The sequence below is a fragment of the Melopsittacus undulatus genome, chromosome 1 (assembly GCF_012275295.1).
Source record: "Melopsittacus undulatus isolate bMelUnd1 chromosome 1, bMelUnd1.mat.Z, whole genome shotgun sequence".
NCBI classification, from domain to species: domain Eukaryota; kingdom Metazoa; phylum Chordata; class Aves; order Psittaciformes; family Psittaculidae; genus Melopsittacus; species Melopsittacus undulatus.
This window is the reverse complement of record NC_047527.1, coordinates 153,179,613-153,198,399: the sequence shown is the minus strand read 5'-3', so window position 1 is coordinate 153,198,399 and position 18,787 is coordinate 153,179,613. Positions and strand designations below refer to the sequence as shown.

At 41.7% G+C, this 18,787-nt stretch overlaps 1 protein-coding gene across 7 annotated transcripts in view; it reads left to right on the top strand.

The window, feature by feature from the left end:
- The window catches only part of CLASP2 (cytoplasmic linker associated protein 2), a 118,200-nt gene that overhangs the window by 39,438 nt on the left and 59,975 nt on the right, over positions 1–18,787 (top strand). For all 7 annotated transcript variants that reach the window (XM_034061839.1, XM_034061896.1, XM_034061869.1 and 4 more), the window contains exons 8-9: positions 6,670–6,816; positions 16,533–16,612. In XM_034061839.1, the coding sequence (XP_033917730.1) occupies positions 6,670–6,816; positions 16,533–16,612 (227 nt within the window). The remainder of the gene's footprint in view (positions 1–6,669; positions 6,817–16,532; positions 16,613–18,787) is intronic.

The following is an 18,787-nucleotide window of genomic DNA, read 5'->3' as shown; positions in this document are numbered from 1 at the left end:
CAGCTTACACAATATGAGGTTTGCTATTGGACTTAAAGGTCGATAGCTTATCTGTATAGATTGGTTTCATCTTTGTGGTGATGATTTTTGCAAACCATTTGGAAACACTGAGGGAAGCAGTCAGTAGGTATTATTTTGGGATTGGATGGTCTCACAAAAGAGGAGGAGAAATGACAGCTATTAAAGCTGTCCAGCTATGTACCAGAGAATTCAGATTTTCCACATCTGATGTGAGTTTTTTGCTTCTTGTAGAAGCCTGGTTGGTGGAGGGTCTGTCCTCTTAAAACCACAGTGTTTGTCACCTGCAGTGAACTTGCAGCATTGAGAGTAGATTAAAGGTAATTTGCCATAATTTCTTTAGCTCCACTTCTCAATATGTGAGGTAGGAAAAGAAGAGGCACCTCTGGTGTGAGTCTATGTGCTGCAGCTGGTCAATGGGATGTGGGAGAGCTATCCTCCACTTTGGTTGATGAACAGTTGGAGGAACTTCATCAGAATTGGAGATTGTTTCATTAGCATACATTTGACTAATAAATAGACTCATAGAATGGGTAGAGTTGGAAAGGACTTCAAGGTCATCTTGTTCCAACCCACCTCACCCTAGACAATGTCTCCCAACCTGGCCTTGAACACTGCCAGGGATGGAGCATTCACCACTGCTTTGGGCAGCCTGTTCCAGCGCCTCACTGCTCTCACAGTAAAGAACTTCTTGCTTATATCTAACCTGAACTTCCCCTGCCTTATTGCTGTTACTGACTGCTTCTCCCTGTGCTGGCTGCCTTTTCAGTTATTCTTTTTAAAGGCCTTAGTCCACTGGAACTGTCCAAAAAGCTGGCACACGAAGGAATACATTTAACCTCACAGTTGGCTTTAGTACATTGGAGGGTTTTTTTTGAGACTTTTGTTTCTTGCCTAAGAGTTTGAGATTTTGTTGATGAGCATCAGAATGAGTTGCACAGAACATGAGAACCACTTACCAGCCCTGAATGCTAGATACAGCTCCCCAGGAATGCAAAGAGAAGCAGAGGAAGTACCATGAAGTGAACTTAAACCCATCAGCAAGTGGCCTTATGTTCTTGTCACTACACTATCACCTTCTGAAGGACATTGCTTCATCATTGTGGGAAGCAAATTTTTGGTTTTGAATGGGAATTTGTGTCCTTATGGTCTAAGATCCCTCTATGTCCCATGGTGCAGGGAGAATGTCCAGGGATTACAGCTTTTCCAGTAGATCTGAAGCACTTGGGTGTGATTCAGCTGCCCAGGCGTAGGCTTGTAGTGCCATTCAAGCAGCATCCACACAAGCCACACAGAGCAGCAAAGTGAGACATAAAACCCACCAGAGATCTGTGCCCTTCTGGAATGTCAGCTGGGGCCAGATAGGACACCCAAGACCTAAATCCAGTGTCTATACTGGTTTTAGGTGGCTGTGCTCAGGCAAATGAACCCTGCCCTTTGCATCAGGATAAACAGATTCATTGCATATGGAATGCCTGAGTCTAAGGGATCAAGTGCTCACTAAATGATGTGGGTCATTGGTTTAAGGTATGGATTAGAAGGATCAGCTAACCTGATGCATTGGTAGTGCTTGTGGCTTCATTTTCATGCTTGACAATGTTGTCGTAGACTGCACCAGTTCATCTAGAATCGAGCTAGTGATCCAGTCCCCGATATTCCAAGTGATTGATGCAGTCTGTGTTTGTAAATCACTGAAGAGAGATGGTCAGTTGCTGTCTCAGTGGGCACAGGATGCGAGACTAACTCAGATGTGAGGAGTTCATCTGCTTGTTCTTGTTTTGCTTGGTCACAGTTTGCAGTCGTGTCATCACAAACAGTTTCCACTTTAAACTTTAACCAAAGTTTAAAAGCAGTTCTATAGAAGATACTATGTTCTCTGGTTTGACTGTTGTCAGTCTACTGTGACATACTGTAAGCTGGTACTTGCAGTCCTAGTACTGTTAGGTGTGTAGGATGTCCGTTTGGATGCGGTATTGAGATTTGCCCTGGTGGCCAGATTTAGTTCTGTGTTACTTGCAGGGATGTGCCTCTTTTTCCCCTCTGTGGTTATTTGGGGATCTGCTTTAGCATCAGCTAACTTCTGATTGGCACAAAGAGAATAGAGATCTTCTGTTTGTATGGCCGTGTAGGGGATAGGATATTTCTTTCTTCTGTTATTGACTGTGACTTGCCAACTGTTAGATATTAAATGTCACATTGATCTATGAATCTTAAGACCAACTAAGGTAGAGTCTTGAGCTGCAGAAGCAATAAATGTGTTTAACTTTCTTTAAAAATAAAATATTACTTTCTTTAGACATGAACAGTTTTAGATTCTCCTTTTTCCCTGGGTACATCTCTAGTTACCCTGGTTGTTCTATGGCCAAATCACGTTAAATAGCTTGTTTAGAGGTTTTTAGCATTCGGGTACTAGAATGTTCATTGAGTGTCAAGTCTGATTGTAAATGCTTGTTGTTTGATCTCTCTGAATACTTTACAAACTGGGTACTATATGCTTGCAAATCTGTCCTCCACAGTAATGCTACAAGGCACAAAGATGTCGCGTATCTTGTGGTTATTTTGGTTCAAGTTGCATAGTTTGTTCCTTAAGAATTTCAGTATTTAGACCTCTGGAATGGTTTGGGGTTTGGTTTGTGTTTCTAACTGATTAGGTGTGTCTGGATTTAATCTTTGAATAACTTTGGTAAACCCCGAGTTTTGAAAGTGTGGCAAGCACCAGGGTCTGATGTGTCCCACAGGTAGTTATGATGAGTGTTTTACTAAGAATATGCCTTTGCCGTCACTGAAATGCTCTGTAGCAGTACACAGCAGTTCATGACACCAGTTCACTTGCTGCACAGCACCCCCCAGGACACCACACTGCAGTACAGATCTCTTTTTCCCTATTAGAAAACTTCTAATGCTTGGGAATGGGATCATGTGTTTCGGAACAGAACAATAACCTTTTCTTGAATATGTTTTCCCCTCTGTTCTGCTTTGAAGTTGTTGGTCTGGAAAAGAACTTGTTCCAGAGTTAGAACATTTGCAGCCCATCAGGTCTCTTGAGGAGCTTTTGGCAATAGGAGATTCCAAGCTCTTTTCTGTGTCCTGTGCTTACCTCCAAATCTCTTCTGACTCACTGTGATTTAAAAAGACAATATTGAGTGCAAGAATAGTCCTGCGAGACTTCACTGAGGTTGTGTCTTTCATTAATTGTGGTTTTCATTCAAGATGTTCTGTACACTGCTAGCAATTCATACAGTTTTGTATTCCTTTCTTTTTATCCCCTGGGACTTTGTTGTGCAGTGCTGTTGGGATGATACTTTCCCAGCTGTCAGGTGTATTTGCATATGTAAATGGGATACTCTGTATGTGTATAGCCTTTAAAATGACTTGGGATAAAAATTACCTAGCTATTCTAGAATGAAGCGGTGTTTGCATCCTTCAGATAAGTTTGGTGTGAAATATCCATCGTATTTAGGCTTTTGTGTCTTCTGTAAGTTGCATGAAACCAATTGCAGTCACAACTGGATACTGACAGTGCAGCATCATCATACCCTGTGTGGTGCTATAAGGACTTCCAGTTATATTGTGGCTAAAGCCTAGGGAAATATAAGTGTAAAGGCCCAAAATCTTGGGGGAAACTTCTGGTCTCTGGAAAGGACAGCGCAGAATTTTCCTGCTCATGTTTAATAAGAGAACCCCCAACAAACCCACCAAAATCCAGCAACTACTCAACAAAAGAAACTCAGCTGTGTTATCAGTTGAGCCTTCATTGAATCAATAGAGGTCCTTTTCACTCATTAACTTTACACATTTATGGTAGTGTGCTGTCATTTTAATGTGTTTTAACATAATTTATGCAAAGTCTAGTTGTGGACATCAGTGTATCAGTGGTTAAGGTCAGTTTTATGTGTCTCAAAAACACTTGATATTTGATAGTGTATGTTTTTAATCCAGTGTTAATGTTTTAAATGTGTGAAAAATAATAGGGGTGATGGGTTTAAACTGAAACAGGGGAAGTTCAGATTAGATAATAAGGAAGTTCCTTACTGTGAGGGTGGTGAGGCCCTGGAATAGGTTGCCCAGAGAATGGTAAATGCTCCATCCCTGGCAGTGTTCAAGGCCAGGTTGGACAGAGCCTTGGGGCTACATGGCCTCAGGTGGGGTGTCCTTGCCCATGGCAGGGGGTTGGAAGTGGATGATAAGATTCCTTCCAACCCAAACCATTCTGCTATTCTATGATTCTATTCACTAGGCAGAGTAATGTGGCAGTGTTACCAAGGCTGTTGTCCAATACATCATCCTATAATTTCCACAACGTGCATAATTTTCCACGTTTTGGGGCTGTTGCCTTTGCATTTTGCTGATGTTCTACTTGTGCATGTAGAGGTGGAGCAGTAACTTCTGCAATTCTCCATCTTCAGTACTCCTTTGTAAGGAGTAGCTCGATAACGGTAAAATGGATTTATCAAAGCTTTGGCTCCCAAAGCACGCTGGTGTTTGGGGCTGCTGAGGTTTTTCACCATGAGGAGGTTTTGCATAAATGAGCAGATGCTCACTTACTATTTTTAAGCTTGTACTGCAAATAGCTTTAATTTTCAGAGGCTTCTTGGGCAGTATTTGCCCATGAGCACTGCACTGTCGTGCATTTGGATGTGGCAGACCTGCCTGTTTCCTTCTCAGACTTTGAAGGTGTAGCAAGAAACCCATTTTTATTTGAAAAGCGTGCTTTAATCAGCCTCCATGACGGCATATTCATGTGTCAGTGTTGATCTGCTCATGCTGGTTAAAAACCTGTAAGTTGTTTCGTAGTGCTATTTCACAGTGACCCATGATGTTGCAGGTACCCTACCTAGCTGTTAACCATGGCTATCCAAGCGTCTGTTACCGTGTTTAATTCACTGCAGCTCATCTGGCCCTGGTGTGAGTGGTTTTCCCTGCCTCTACGTGGGATGCTGTGGGCTGGAGCCTTGGATTCAGCGGCTCTGCCTCAGCCCGGTTCCCATGGCAACACACACGGTGGGGGGGCGGGGGGGGTGGCTTATGCCTCTTCCCTGATTCCCAGAGTTTATACAGCCATAATATGCGGTTCTTATCAGCAATATTATCATAAAAATAGCTGTTTGTAGATGAAAAAGGGATAACGTTAGTGGAAATTGTCAGTATACTCCCAGGTGTTTCTTGGGGTGCGTCTCAGGGCATGCAGGTTTGTTAGTGCAGCACACAGCCTTGCACAGATGCTGGGAAAACGTCCTAGCCGCAGCAGCAGGGCTCTTGGGCATGTCAAACACAGGATGTTGTGTCGTTTGGTGCTGCAGATGCTGTTGGACAGCACCTTGCTTTACCCGTTTGATGCAAGCTGCCTTCCTGAGGGCGGCTGTTGTTAAATATAGCTGACATTTCAGTGGGAGCAGGTTTGGAATAAGCACAGGGTAAATAGTTACCATTGCAGGGATGATAAAGCTTTGTAATTAATACTGGTTTTTAGAAGTGGGCAGGGTGTAGAGCAAGTGACAATCTCAAGTGGTCCTTCATTACCGTCATGGAGCCTCGCCCATTTATTTACCATAGGCACCATAGGCAGATGTGGTTTTCTGTGCCACATAGATAAATCCTTCTTCCTCCAGGTGCGTTGGGAAGCATTCACCTTCCAGTGTTGGGTATTTTTTTGGTGGCTTTGGCGTTCCTTTATTTTTAAGCCTAAATATTTTCTGTTGAGACTGTTTTATTCCGTCATTAGAGATGAATTTCCTTCTTGATTAAAAATGCATACACCCGGAATTCCAAGGCAAGAGGAGTGCAAACCCCAGAGTATTGTCTGCCTGCCTGGTGTCTTTAATGAAGGGCTGGGATAGTGGCAGATATGGTGTGTGGGAATGAATGTATTTGGATGGATATTTTCCACCTTCTCCGGTGGTGGTGGCCCCAGCAGATGATGTCACCCCGCAGCCCATTGGCTGCGCAGCTCCCGGTGCGGGGAGCAGAGCAAGATGCCGGCACCACGCTCGGTGCTGGATCCAAGCTGCTCACAGGCAGCTGCTGATGGAACCTGTGGTCAGCATTGAGAATTGGCTGCGTGCGGCCATGTGAGGTGCTGGGTCTGTCCTAGGGTGAGGGATCGAAGAGCTGTCGGAGGAATGAGGCGGCTGATCTGCAAGAGGATCTGTGATTGTGAGTTGAAAAATCAGGGTGGAAGGAAGGAGACAGGGAGTGCTGGTTAGAGACATTGTGGGAGGGTGTGTGGCAGAACATGCATGAGTGAGAGGAGAAAAGGGAGAAGCATTTGTCTATGGTAGAATGGAATAATAAAACTGATTTTAAGGGCTTTTTTTTTAAGGAAAATACTCAGAAATAGGCAAAAATACTGCATCTGTGCAAGGACGTTTTCCCTTTGTGGGCATGATTCATTTTTATTCTCAGGTTTACAGTGTTTAATTATGGAGGTAAAATAGTATTATAACCTTATAAGAACTGAAGATATAGAAAATGCTGTTTATTTCTCATTGTCATTTTGTTCCTAGGTCAGAGACAGAGGACAAAGTGATAAATATTTGGTTTTATTTACGCATTTTGTGAATTTCTGTGAAATGTGAAGCAAAATAGTTGATTAGGAAGTAAATATGCATCCATTGTAATAGCTATAATTTTATTTCATGTATCCTTTTCTAGACAAAAGCTTCGATGATGAAGAGTCAGTGGATGGAAATAGGCCATCATCAGCTGCTTCAGCCTTCAAGGTTCCAGCACTTAAAAAGCCAGGAAATCCTTCGAATAGTGCACGGAAGCCAGGATCAGCTGGTGGGCCTAAGGTTGGAGGTAATGTAAAGCTATTCAGATTTGTAATTGGTATTCCCAGAAACCTTGCCAGAGCAGGGACAACCCAGAGAACTTTGGAAGGTGATGTTTAATTCATGACTGCAGTATTTTTGCAGGGCTGAGAACAGTAAGGGACTTTGTTTTACATGATTATTCATACGTAAAGGTGTGTGCATGTCTGTGGGAATGTACATTTGGCTTATAAAGGTCTCTTATGTTATAAACACAGTTAACATCTGGAGATAGCAGTTGTGCTGGTGAAATGAATATAAGGATATCTCTGATAGAATCCACACCTCACTTGCTGTATATACAGGTATACTGTGAAATTCTGTCTGTGTAGATGAGATTTCTGCTGTGGGTCTGCACTGCTGCACGTGGCTGGAAGGGACTAGCCATCAGTCATACACCTCAGCAGAGGTGCATGTTACACCTGGATGTTCTCATTATCCCTAACCTGTTGTGAAATTGGTATGAAAGATAAAAAAGGGGGTGTCAAAACCTGTGCCAGGTGGCTTTGGGGTTTTTTATTCCATGGTAGACATGAAACAGGATGCTGCTGCTGCTGCTTACTAATTACAGTCTTTGAACATGGAAATCTGCAGTTTTTTAGGGCGGGGGTAACCTAACAAAAGCAAGGGTTCACTGCTAAAGAATTGACAGCTTTCTGGATGGTTCATGTACTCATTCAGAAAAATACATGATTAAGTGGAAATGCACCATGTTTCAGGTGGCTTTTTTATGAACAGGTGATGCAGTAAAGGATTTCTCTAATAGAAGTGATATTTTGCATGTTTTTATTCATGTAACATTCTGTTATGTGAACTGCAAAGCTAAATTTGAAAGGAGATACACATGCCAGATGAGGTGCCTTAAGCATTTTCATGTTACTTATGAAGATGTACCTAATGTTCTGATAATTTACTGTTTTTCTAATGTGATCTTCAGAATTCGTAATGAATTGAAAAGATTCCCATAGGGCGGGATCAACACTGCCATAGTATAGCTCCAAACTGATAGCAGTGTCAGTCAGAAAGTACCACCTAAAAGACTTCCTAAAGGAGATGGTCTCTTGAAATTGAATCTTAGTATTCTTTATTATTACACAAAGAACTGCTACTACTACTAATAATACCATCACCTTTAACCTGAAGCTTGGTGGGTTTTGCATGGGGGACCCACCACATGTAGTAGAACTGAATCCTCAGGATTCCTGCTCCTTTCAGTATGTGCCTATTTTAATAATATTTTATTAAATATAGATGATTTTTATAGTAAAACTATTTTTACATGGAGATTTTGACTTTACATGCTCTGCAGTAAAAACATGGAGGTAGGAGAGCTGCAGAAGGGAAATAAGAACAGAATAATCATTCAACTCATTTCACAGTTAATGTAAAAATTCAATAGTAAAGGATATTATCTCCCCCAGACTATTACATGGGTTTTCCTTCTTTTCCTGTATTGCCAATCTTCAGAAAAAAAAAAAAAGGAAAATTAAAAAAGTACATGGAAAAAGGACAAAATGTGAGCAGAGCCCTTTGGTCACTCGTTGCTTTGTACCATCTCCTTTCTAGTCTGGAAACTCCTGAGGAGTGTTCACCTGTGTTACCTGTTTCCCTTCTTTTTATATTCTCTCAGTATGTCTCTAGTCAGAATTCTAAAAACTAAACATTTGGCCTGAATAATGTTGATGAAATTGTTCTTGCACGTTCGTGTGTGTGGTTCTACAGGCTGCTCAGGTGCTTAACCATGGGAATTTTTGCCTTAATGCTTTGTAGGAAGGATGTTCCACTTTGTATTTTTCACCAAATGGCTGGAAAGTGGAAATTTGTCTTCCAGTCTTTAGTTGTTCGTGACTACCTCTACTTTTTTCTCTTGCTGTATACCAAGAAGAAACTTTTACAGATCTATTAATTGGCTTGTGCACAGATTTCTTTTATTACATGGAATGTGTACCTCCTAGAATGACTTCCTTGGTGTTTTTTTCCAATCAAGTTTTCCTTGAGCTGACCCTCCATCTTTTTAGCATTTTCTGTATGTCACCATTGGTCAGTAAGGCCATTACCACTGTTTTCATTTTTAGCAGCTAGTATTTCTCTTCATTTTACTTCTGCTGCTCATAATTTTTATCTTTCTGTGTTTGCCTCCATCTCCATACATTTTTTTTCCCTGAGGTTACCAGTGCTTAAACTAGTTCTGTCTAGTAACAAGCTTGCGAGCAGATAGGAATGGTAAATGTCTGCACTAAGAGAGTATTACCCTTCTACATAGTATTTATAAATCCTGCATCTAGCATATTAAAGACCATTAGTGTAGATAACAAATGTATTTTATAGTCAGTCAAGTCATAGACTCTTCCAGAAGTGAGGAGTTTCCCATGTGTTACTCATATGAGCAGTGATGCTGGTCAGACAAGAGATCTATATAGTCCACTGTCCTATCAGTAGTCAGAAATATGGCTACTAGAGAAATTTAAGTGCATAGGATGAGTGTCTATAAGTACACTGTCATTGCAGGATGTGATCCTCAATGTGCTAGTTCAAGATTTGATGGTGGCATTATTTGAAATAACCCTCAGTTTTAGAATTGTCTTCATTCTTAAAGCCAAAAAAACTCCCTAAAATTTGATGGTTGCTAGAAAGATATTAACAGTATCTCCTTCTTGGTAAATATCAGGTAACTAGAAAACTTCAGTCCATTATTTTGTGCAGTCCTGCATTTGCCCCTGACTAATGTAGCACACCTCAAACACTATTGAGATGTGCTATCCTGGTAGTTGAACACCCCACACCACCTTCTTCCTTGTCAGCATAGGTCATGCTTTATCTCTTCTTGTCTCTCCCTGCTCCTGATCTTTCTTGCAGTGAGTAATTGTGTGAAGAGCTCTGCTCACACACAGCACACTCACTTGCTGGGTGGAATCTTCTGTTCGTGTGCAGCATCTCTGGCATGTAGGAGGAATGTTTTAATGAAGTGGGTGTGATACAGGTGGGATCTCTAGGGAAGTTCTCTAACCCTGTCTGCCATGTTTCCAATGTAGGCAGATAAAGTAAGGAACAGAAGGTATTAGAAAGGCATTTGAGGGTATTTGGCTATTTTGTTCAGATTTTCATCTGTTTCAGCTTGAATGACTTTGAGTGCCTCAGGGACAAAGACTTTGGTGTTGGAGGAGCAGAGGTGGACACATAGATTCAGAATGAATGTCAGTCACTGGGGCTGACATGACAGAGTTCATCTGTCAGTTCTCTTTAAGTGGACTCTCTAGCAAAGGCTTTTCTACTCTGCAGGTCACTTGGTTATAACTTGAATTGCTTCTAAGCTCGCTTAGAATAACATGAAGGCTTTGTCAGTGAAGGTTCTGCCAAAAAAATAAAAGGCTTGTTTGGGTTTAGTGTTGCATCTGGTGACTTAAAAATATATTCTGTTTCTGAAACTTACTTCAAAAAAATCCTGTGCCTTGTGTTGAAACAACTGAACAGGCTTGCTGATCTGACTGCCCAGTGTGTTTGTCAAAGGCACTTCAACTTCAGCCAAAAGCATTTTAGCTTGAGCTAATATATTATGCACTGCAGTGGCTGAAGAGCCCAGTACATGTTCCTTCTGCTGTCCCTCTCACCCCTCTCTCCCCTATGTGCATGTAATAACTGCCATCAGGCAGATGTGGTGAGCAATCCCATAAGGTAACCTCCCAGTGGTTTCCTGTGGTTTATGTGCAAGGTTTGGTAGGCAAGGTGTGTGCTTGCATACAGACAAGTTTATAACAACAGGTTGGTCTTTGAGGATTGTAGATTATTTGTTTACTGATGCAGTCATTGTTTTCCTCAGAAAATGGACACAAGGCAAATGGAATTCCGTTGATAGAAACTTCTGTGAGAGCTAAGATCACTAAAGCTTCTTGTGGTTTGGTTTTCCTCTAAGGTTTGTCAGCAGAGCTGCGGCAGTTTGCAGCATGATCTGTTCCTTAACTTGTAGAGCAAAGTCAGTAAGTGACACGAACTGTTACACCAGCACAATTACACAGGGAATAGAAGGAGGAAGCTTGCTTGTTGAAACTTCTTGGCCAGTTTGTTTTATTCTCAGCTTAGCCATTCCCCACTGTAATTCACTATTCAGATGTACTAGCGCTAGATTGAGGGCGGTCAGTAGGAGTGAGGAGGGGCTGCCAGTTAATCTGTTGTACAAAAAGCTGAGTAAGTGCTTGAGCTTATCCTACCCACATACCCTGCCCTGAGCTGAAGCTACTGACAGTTCCTCATGTACAGCTCAGTGTTTGTTATTCCACAAAGTCAGAAGGGTAGCAGTACTTTTTAAATCCAGAATGATCTGCATCTTCTCCTCCAGTCTCTGCTGCCTTTGAGCAAAGGGTTCAAAACCAGAGTGAAACAAAGTTTTAGAGTTGGTGTTACTCCCAAGTTTCTGTACTACATTTGAAATCCCCTTTTTTAACAGGGAAATTTTTGTCAAATGACCTATAGAAGTAGGAAGAAGAATTGGACTAGTAGAGACATGCTACCAAATACATGCCAAGCATTTTAAGACCAGGGCTTGTATGCTTTATAAAACAGTTAAACAAGCTTTGATTAAACATTTCTTGGTTTTGAAACAAAAATACCAGTCCAATATAACTTTCATGACATGCTCCTTCTCCCATGTAGCGTTGCCCTGGTGTTTCGTTGTCCCATGATGTACAGCTTTGTAGGGAGAGAGCATCAAGGTGGTGCAGGAAATGAAGCAGTCCAAAGTTTTTGTGATCTGATGGGAAGATTTCAAATGTTTCAGTTAGAGGGGAAGAGCTTTGCCATGGGAATTAATTCCTGGGTGAGGAAACTGATAGTGCAAAAGTCTAGGTAATTTCTTTGCTTGCACACAGTACCCTTTTGGTGTTGAGCTCTTCACAATGCTGAACTGAAAGCCTTGTGACTGGAAACCACTTCTTCAAAAAAAGACTCCTAGAGGCTCATTAAAAGTTAGAAAACCTTAAATTTAACTTATGAGGGTGTGATCTCTCTCAGTAGTCTGCACGGAGTCTCCATCCCAAGAGTCACTTAACTTGAGTTAAAACCAAACCAATGACACAACAGCAAAAAACAACTAAACAACAAACCCCAAACACAAACCCACTCTAAAACTCAGAGCTGCTTCAGCTGGTAATTCACTCCCATATCAAGTCTGTTTGTTATGTTTAGTGGATTCTCACCAGCTTCCTGAAGTGGAACTTGGACTTACAGTTCTCTTTGTGATGCCATCTAACCAGAGTGTTTGAAGGGTAAGAATAAGTAAAGATTAGGATAAAAACTAAAAGATAATGTAGATAAATGCCTCGTGTGGATTGTTCTCCTTCTTCAGATGCTTTTCTCTTCTGGGTCTCAGCCGCAGGAAGCCCAGCAGGTTCAGTGTGCTGAGTCCACACATAATGTGAATTGCATTTCATCTAAGAAGAAGCCAATTGATGAGGCTCCAGATTTTAGTTATCTGCTGAGCACTTAAAGATGTTAAATGCAGCAGGGTCACAGCCTTCTAGTATTGCTTACAGTGTTCTTGCCATTAGGATTGCAGTAGCTGAACTCGTCTGTACTTGGACAAAAGGATTATGTGGTCTGTGCGTAAGGTTAAGAACATGCAGCATTCACTGTAAAGCATTAACACTCAAGACAGCTACCTCTAAGAAATTTGTAATCATGGCTTGTTCTGAGAAGGTAATAAGCAGCAAAATAGCTCCTCAGAATGTGTGTGCTCTGTCAGATACGTCAGGTTTGAGACTGTAGGCAGTGCTGTCTGAAATGGGAATTCCATACAGCTCTACTGTTGCTTTTGTGGAGGGGAGTCAAGCCTGACAGAAGCATGAGAAGTTCTGAAGGCATTTGCATGTGTGTGGCTGTTGATATGTCTTTTTAGTGTAGTAAAAGTCTTTCTCCTGAACTGGGAAACAGCAGCTTGAGTTCTGTCATATTTTTGTTACCCTCTACAGAAAAAATGACTTTGTAAGCAGAACTGGTAAACATCCCTATGAAGAGAGTGGGAAGGGAAAGGTTGGACAATATTCTTTCTCCTGCAGTATGGACTTTTGACTTGCATTCTATTTAAAGAGAAGACACTTCACACTTTATTTTGGTGTGCATATGGGATCATGCAGCTGCTGAGGAGAAAGATTAGTGAAATAGCAGTGGGTGTTCTTTTAGAGATAACTGAAAAGGTGTGAACTGCCAAAACTTCACCACATAACCTTTTATTATTACCAGGCAAAGAGGCAACAAAACTGTTTCCTGGGGGTATTACTTTCAACAAAAAGTGGTCTGTAGAAGTGAACTAGCTGTTGAACTGGGCAAGGTGGGAAGTGCTGTGTGCCTGGGCTGTGTCAAATGGGGTTTAAGTAGGAGTCTGTTGTTCCTCTTTAAAGTAATAAATCCTTAGATGCAGGATCTACTCTTATTCCTCAGGATGCATTATTGGATGATGCTAAGGTGATAGAAAACGTAGTCAGTGCTATTTTCTGTTTTTCAAAGTAATACCTTGAAGCAGACTAAAGAAAACACTTATTAGGAAACACGTAATATGAGCTTCGTAGAGGTTTACTGTGGTGTGACTACCACAGAGGGTTAGGTTTGACTAAACTATTTTGGTAAGAACAGAAATCTTTCTGAACTTGTGTATATAATTTTAAACATCTTTTAAAAAGTTCTTTGACTGTATGAGAACTGTTCTAACCTTTAAAAACGAGGTTTTCTGGTAACCTTTTGGCTACTTATGCTTTCTTTTCCATTTACTTTCTCTGAGTATGTACTGCATGTTGGAGGTTTTTTGGGAGGGACATATGAAATTAAGAGTTGAGCATCCAGACATGTCTTTGTACCACCTAGTTTAGCATGGCATCCTGTGCCAAGTGATTTCTTCTCAAGATTTGTTTCTATAAAATTATGCTCTGATCAGGGCATCTTCCCCTGTAGGAGCTGTACGAGTTTCTGTGGCAAAGGGTGTGTTCTGGGTCTTTTCCTCCTCCTTTTCTTGCCTGGTCAGATGCTCATTCACCTTGTGGAAGGACTTGTTCCCTCTACTGTCTGGATGGAGAAGAAATAGGTGGTTATTAGGTCTTCTTTCCCTTCTGGCTGCCATTGGCATTTATGACAGATGGTGTTGGAGATACATATGTAGAAATGTGCTATGCAGAGCATCTCTTTACAACATCCTTGAGCTAAGGCTGTCAAAACCTGTTAGGTGTTCCTGTATCTTACTGCAGGCATCATGTCCAAATTTTGCTAGATACCATTTCAGTGGTTTTACACTAAGCAGCTACAGAAGCATGTGAGAGATCTTACTGTGCAGAGAAGTGTTGAGATCTAAGAAGTTTGCCAGCAAATTCGTAGTAATAGTGGACCCTCATGTTCCAAACTGCCAAATTCTGCAAACAGAACAGACACGATTCCTTCCACTATAAATAGGAGGTCAGGGACTGTAAAGTGTGACATGTTTTTTAAGAGTGCAGCCATCAAGAGTTTGATTTCTCAAGAATTCTTAGCTTTTTGGTTTAGGTGACCCCTCTGCCTTAAATACTTATTCATCTAGTAAAATACATGCCTTCTCTGCCTAATGTCCTGTTTCAGCTGTGCTCTGTGGGTTAGGAGGACATTCTATCATCTATGCTGTTGCACTTGCTCTGAAATGGTTGAGACAAGAGCCTTGTTCCTGAGTGCACATTTGCTGTCAGAGGTTATCTTTTTTCCCCTCTCAGGAAGGAGGTGTTCTACTAGTCTGGTTACCTCCATGCAGTTAATCTGTCTTGTTGTATTAGCTGCCTGATTTGATAATTGAAGATACTTCAGGATAGTGCCAGGCTTCACTTTGTACTTGGAATTTTTGACTTCTAACACAGCCTGGGTCTTAGGACAATAGTCTTTGATTTGAAAGCAAACTTGAGTTCATTCCTTTAAAGAAACGGTTCTCTTGCTAACCAAAAGTGAAATCCAGACACTGTTTTCAATTTATTTTCTTTTTAAGGTTACCTTAGTTCCTACACAAGATTGTAATGAAATTTGGCAAGCATATGCCAGTGTGGAGCAAGCAGGTTACCTGTTAGTGTTCTTCCCTGATCCTTTTGCTTGGGATTTGGGACATCTTTGCTGGTAGGTGATAATAGTTCCATCACTTCCCTCACACAGAAGTAACTGCCCTATTACTTGCACAGGTGTCATGGAAGCTTTTGGAGAGAAAATATTTCTGGTAGGACAGTTTTAGTCGTGTGTTTGGGCTGTTCTGGGGAACTTCCTTCAGGTGATGTGATGCTGAGGCCCACTGGAGAGCACCCATGGGGATGAGTGCTCTGAGAAGGAGAATGTTCATCAGTGGAGATCAGGTTCTCCAACACAAATTCCCTTCACCATGTCCTTGCTTTCTTTGTTGAAGTTCTTGGAACTTTGAGACTGAGAAATGCACCCCACTCTTACTACCTGCTCCCAGGTCAGCTGGGGAGCATGAGGCCAAGGAATCATGTAGGCCACACAGGAAAGGTGCCATCAAGGTGAAACAGACCTTTCGTCTGTCCCCTCCTAACCAGCATTGATACTTGCTTCAGGATCCCTTCAGCACCCTAGTGAGGCCTTCTTGATGCAAACCAGGAACTAGGACATGACTTAAATATGGGGAGGGGCTGAGCGTGGAGCTGGGCAGGGAGGTGTTTCTGTAGCTGCTTTGACTGCAGACAGCCCAGGTTTGCCTGGAGCAGCAGGAAAGCTTAGAGAATAAGTGTGGGGTTAAACTGTGCAGACTGGGACCCTCAGTTCACCTGCTTTTGTGTAGGAGCTGCTGTTCTTCAGCTGTGACACCCTTCTTGCTGGTCACCCGAGGGAGCAGAGGGGGAATCAAACAGTGAGTGCAGGCAGGAGGCATGGGCTCTTAGGAGGCATCACAGTCTCTTTCTGATTCCAGTGGGAAGCAAGAGCAATGCAGCTGGAATTTAGTAGATTAAAGGGATGTCAGAATGGTTCCTGCCTTTGTCACCCAAGACAAGCAAAATCAGGAAGTGTGGGGATGATTTGTCTGGTGCAGGGCCTGGAGCCCAAGTGTAATGAGGAACGGCTGAGGGACCTGGGGGGTTCAGATGGAGAAGAGAAGGCTCAGGGGGGACCCTATCTCTCCCTACAAGTGCCTGACAGGAGGATGGAGTGAGGTGGGGTCGGTCTCTGCTCCCAAGGAACAAGGGTTGGGACAAGAGGAAACGGCCTCAAGCTGCCCCAAGGCAGGTTTAGATGGAGCTGAGGAACAATTCCTTGCCCAGAGGGTGCTCAGGCATTGGAACAGGCTGCCCAGGGCAGGGCTGCAGTCACCGTCCCTGCAAATGTTCACACACTGGGGTGATGAAGCCTCAGTGCCATGGGTTAGTGGTGGCCTTGGCAGTGCTGGGGCATGGTTGGAGCAGATGAGCTTGAAGGGCTTTTCCAACCTGATTGATTTTATGGTTCTAAAAATAATAAAATGAAACCATCAACTTTGTCAAATTGGAAACTGCTCAGAACTGTTAATCTGGGGGGACAGTTTGACTTCTTCCTTATTCATGGTGAAGTGAGAGTTCAATGTCTTGTGATTTTAGACATGATGAATGTTCAGGGTTTTTCTAAGTTGTAGTAAATGTTTGAAATCAGGTGTTCTGAAGGATGCTTCTGTCAGTTTGAAAACCTCCATGTACACTGCGTACTGTTAAACAGTGTTTTACATTTATTTAGGTTCCTCGAAAGAAGGAGGAGCTGGAGCTGTGGATGAAGATGATTTTATTAAGGCATTTACAGATGTTCCTTCTGTACAGGTAAGGAGGCTGTGTATACTCATGTTTCTTTGGAGAAATATGCTATTTGTAATGTTATGTGTTAGCCTACTTTCTAACTTTTGTAGTTTTACAGTCTTCAAAGCAAGTGTTACTACTCCTGCGTTTACAGTCTCAATGGGAAGCTCTTTACTATGGGAAGCTCCAGTTAGATACAAAACCCACCTTTTTTAATCACTGTCCTACTAATTACCACATTGTGTTTCAGCTAAAATACGTTACTGCTTTTCTTAATCTTTTCCAGGGGATACTGCAAATCTGTGTTTGAATTTTAATAAGAAAAATATTTCCATGATGTTTGAAGTATTTAGGACTGCTATTTTAAGGCATAATTGAGTAATAATAGTACAGGCAAATAATTTATGAAGTAAGAATTATATTTTCAGATGTGCCTGAATTGGAATGACATGCATCTAGCATACATCTCCTCATCTCTAGCAGTATACTTCAAAACGAGGAATGTAGTGTGTTATTTAAATACTAATGAACCTGTTGGATTCTGAGTTCTTAGTTGAAAGATCAGATTTTCATTTCTGTTCTTGAGGTGTGGGAATTGAGCATCTTTGGAACTTTCACACGCTTGAGTCATTTAACTTGCTTGTATCTTCCTTGACCTATTTTGAATAAGCTTTTCTTGAGTAGCGAGATGTGGAAGACAGCAAAAACTCACTCAGCCATAGCTCCCAAACACCAGAAGGATTCTGTATGACTCTTTTTTTCTTGATACATGCTCTTGTTCCATTTTTATTTTCTAAGATGATAGCATAGCTGTTTGCTAGATCTCCTTCTGCAGGCAGAAATACTTCTTGCATTTTTAAAGGACACTCTTAACTCCATGATCCCTGTCACATCAAGATCTTTGTTTCACACTGTGAAAGCTTTGTGTTTCTTTGCCTCTCCAAAATTCAGAATTCTTTAGAGGACAAAACCATGGAGGTCATAATATTATATATCCCCCATTATGTTGAACAAAGCCATAGTCCACAGCGCAGAAAATGTGCTGCTTGTAGTTCAGTGCCATAGTATTTGCACTCCCAAGCAGACCTCTCTAGTCACTGCAGCTGGTTTATAACACTGCAAGAACAGAAGTGGGGTAACTGTATGTTGTTGACTGCTAGACGACATAAGAAGGTAGCTCATCCCTAAACTGCGAGAGACGGAGTATAAGACACACTTGTCTTCAGTAGCCTCCTTCTAGTTGAGGGGAGGAGATGGGAGAAATGTGTAACTGGCCCTAAAATAGCTCCCTTATTTCATGGATGAGAATGTGAGAAAGATCTGCTGACTAGGAGGTCTTGGGAATAATGATTTCTTACTGTCCAACTTCTTGCTTCTAGTTGTGGGAAGCTAGGTTGTATTTGGAGTAACTTTGGTAGTAATTTCAAGTTGCCCAGGAAAAGAAGGTATTTTGTAGAAAATATGTGTTCATCTTAAGTTTAGAACAGAATAAAGATGTTCCTAAATCTTACTACAGTAAAAGATGCATACGTGCATGCAGAACAGTGTGTTCAAGAGACCAGCGGCAAAGCTTTTCAGGAATTCATGCGAAGCAAAGTATCCTAATCTCTTGCTTTCCTTGCATTGTCTGTGCTCTTGCATATAGAAAAATTGTGTCTTGGACCTAAATAAGTCATGTGGGAGCATCAGGCATGGCTATTTACTTGTCATGCTGGCCTGAAGCTTACACTCTAAAAGGGTATGAGTTTCCTTGAAGTCCTGAATTATATTGGGCAGCCCCATGTGGATGTCTTGGCTGTGTCTCAGATGGCCCCAGATGCCTGTGTATGGGCAGCTGTGTTTTGCCCAATGGGTTTATGTAAACAATTTTTCATCCAAAATATTAGAAATCTTTAGCTGAAAATATGCTTTAGAAAAAAACTCTGGGCAGATGAAGCTTCTGATTAGTGTTTGCTTAACACCTTCTTCAGATTAGTATTTGCTTCATACCCTCATTGACTTGTTCTTAGTCTGGGGTGAGGAACTTTAAATTTTGCATCTACAGTAAAAGCAGAAAAGAGAACAGAAGGGAAATCAGTTTATTTCTGATGTTAATAACAAATCTTCTTGACTTTTTACTTTTTTCTTTAGAATTCCCCTGTTGTACATGTACAGTTATCAATACGTGTGCTAAATCCTCTATTACCAGATAGTGACTGA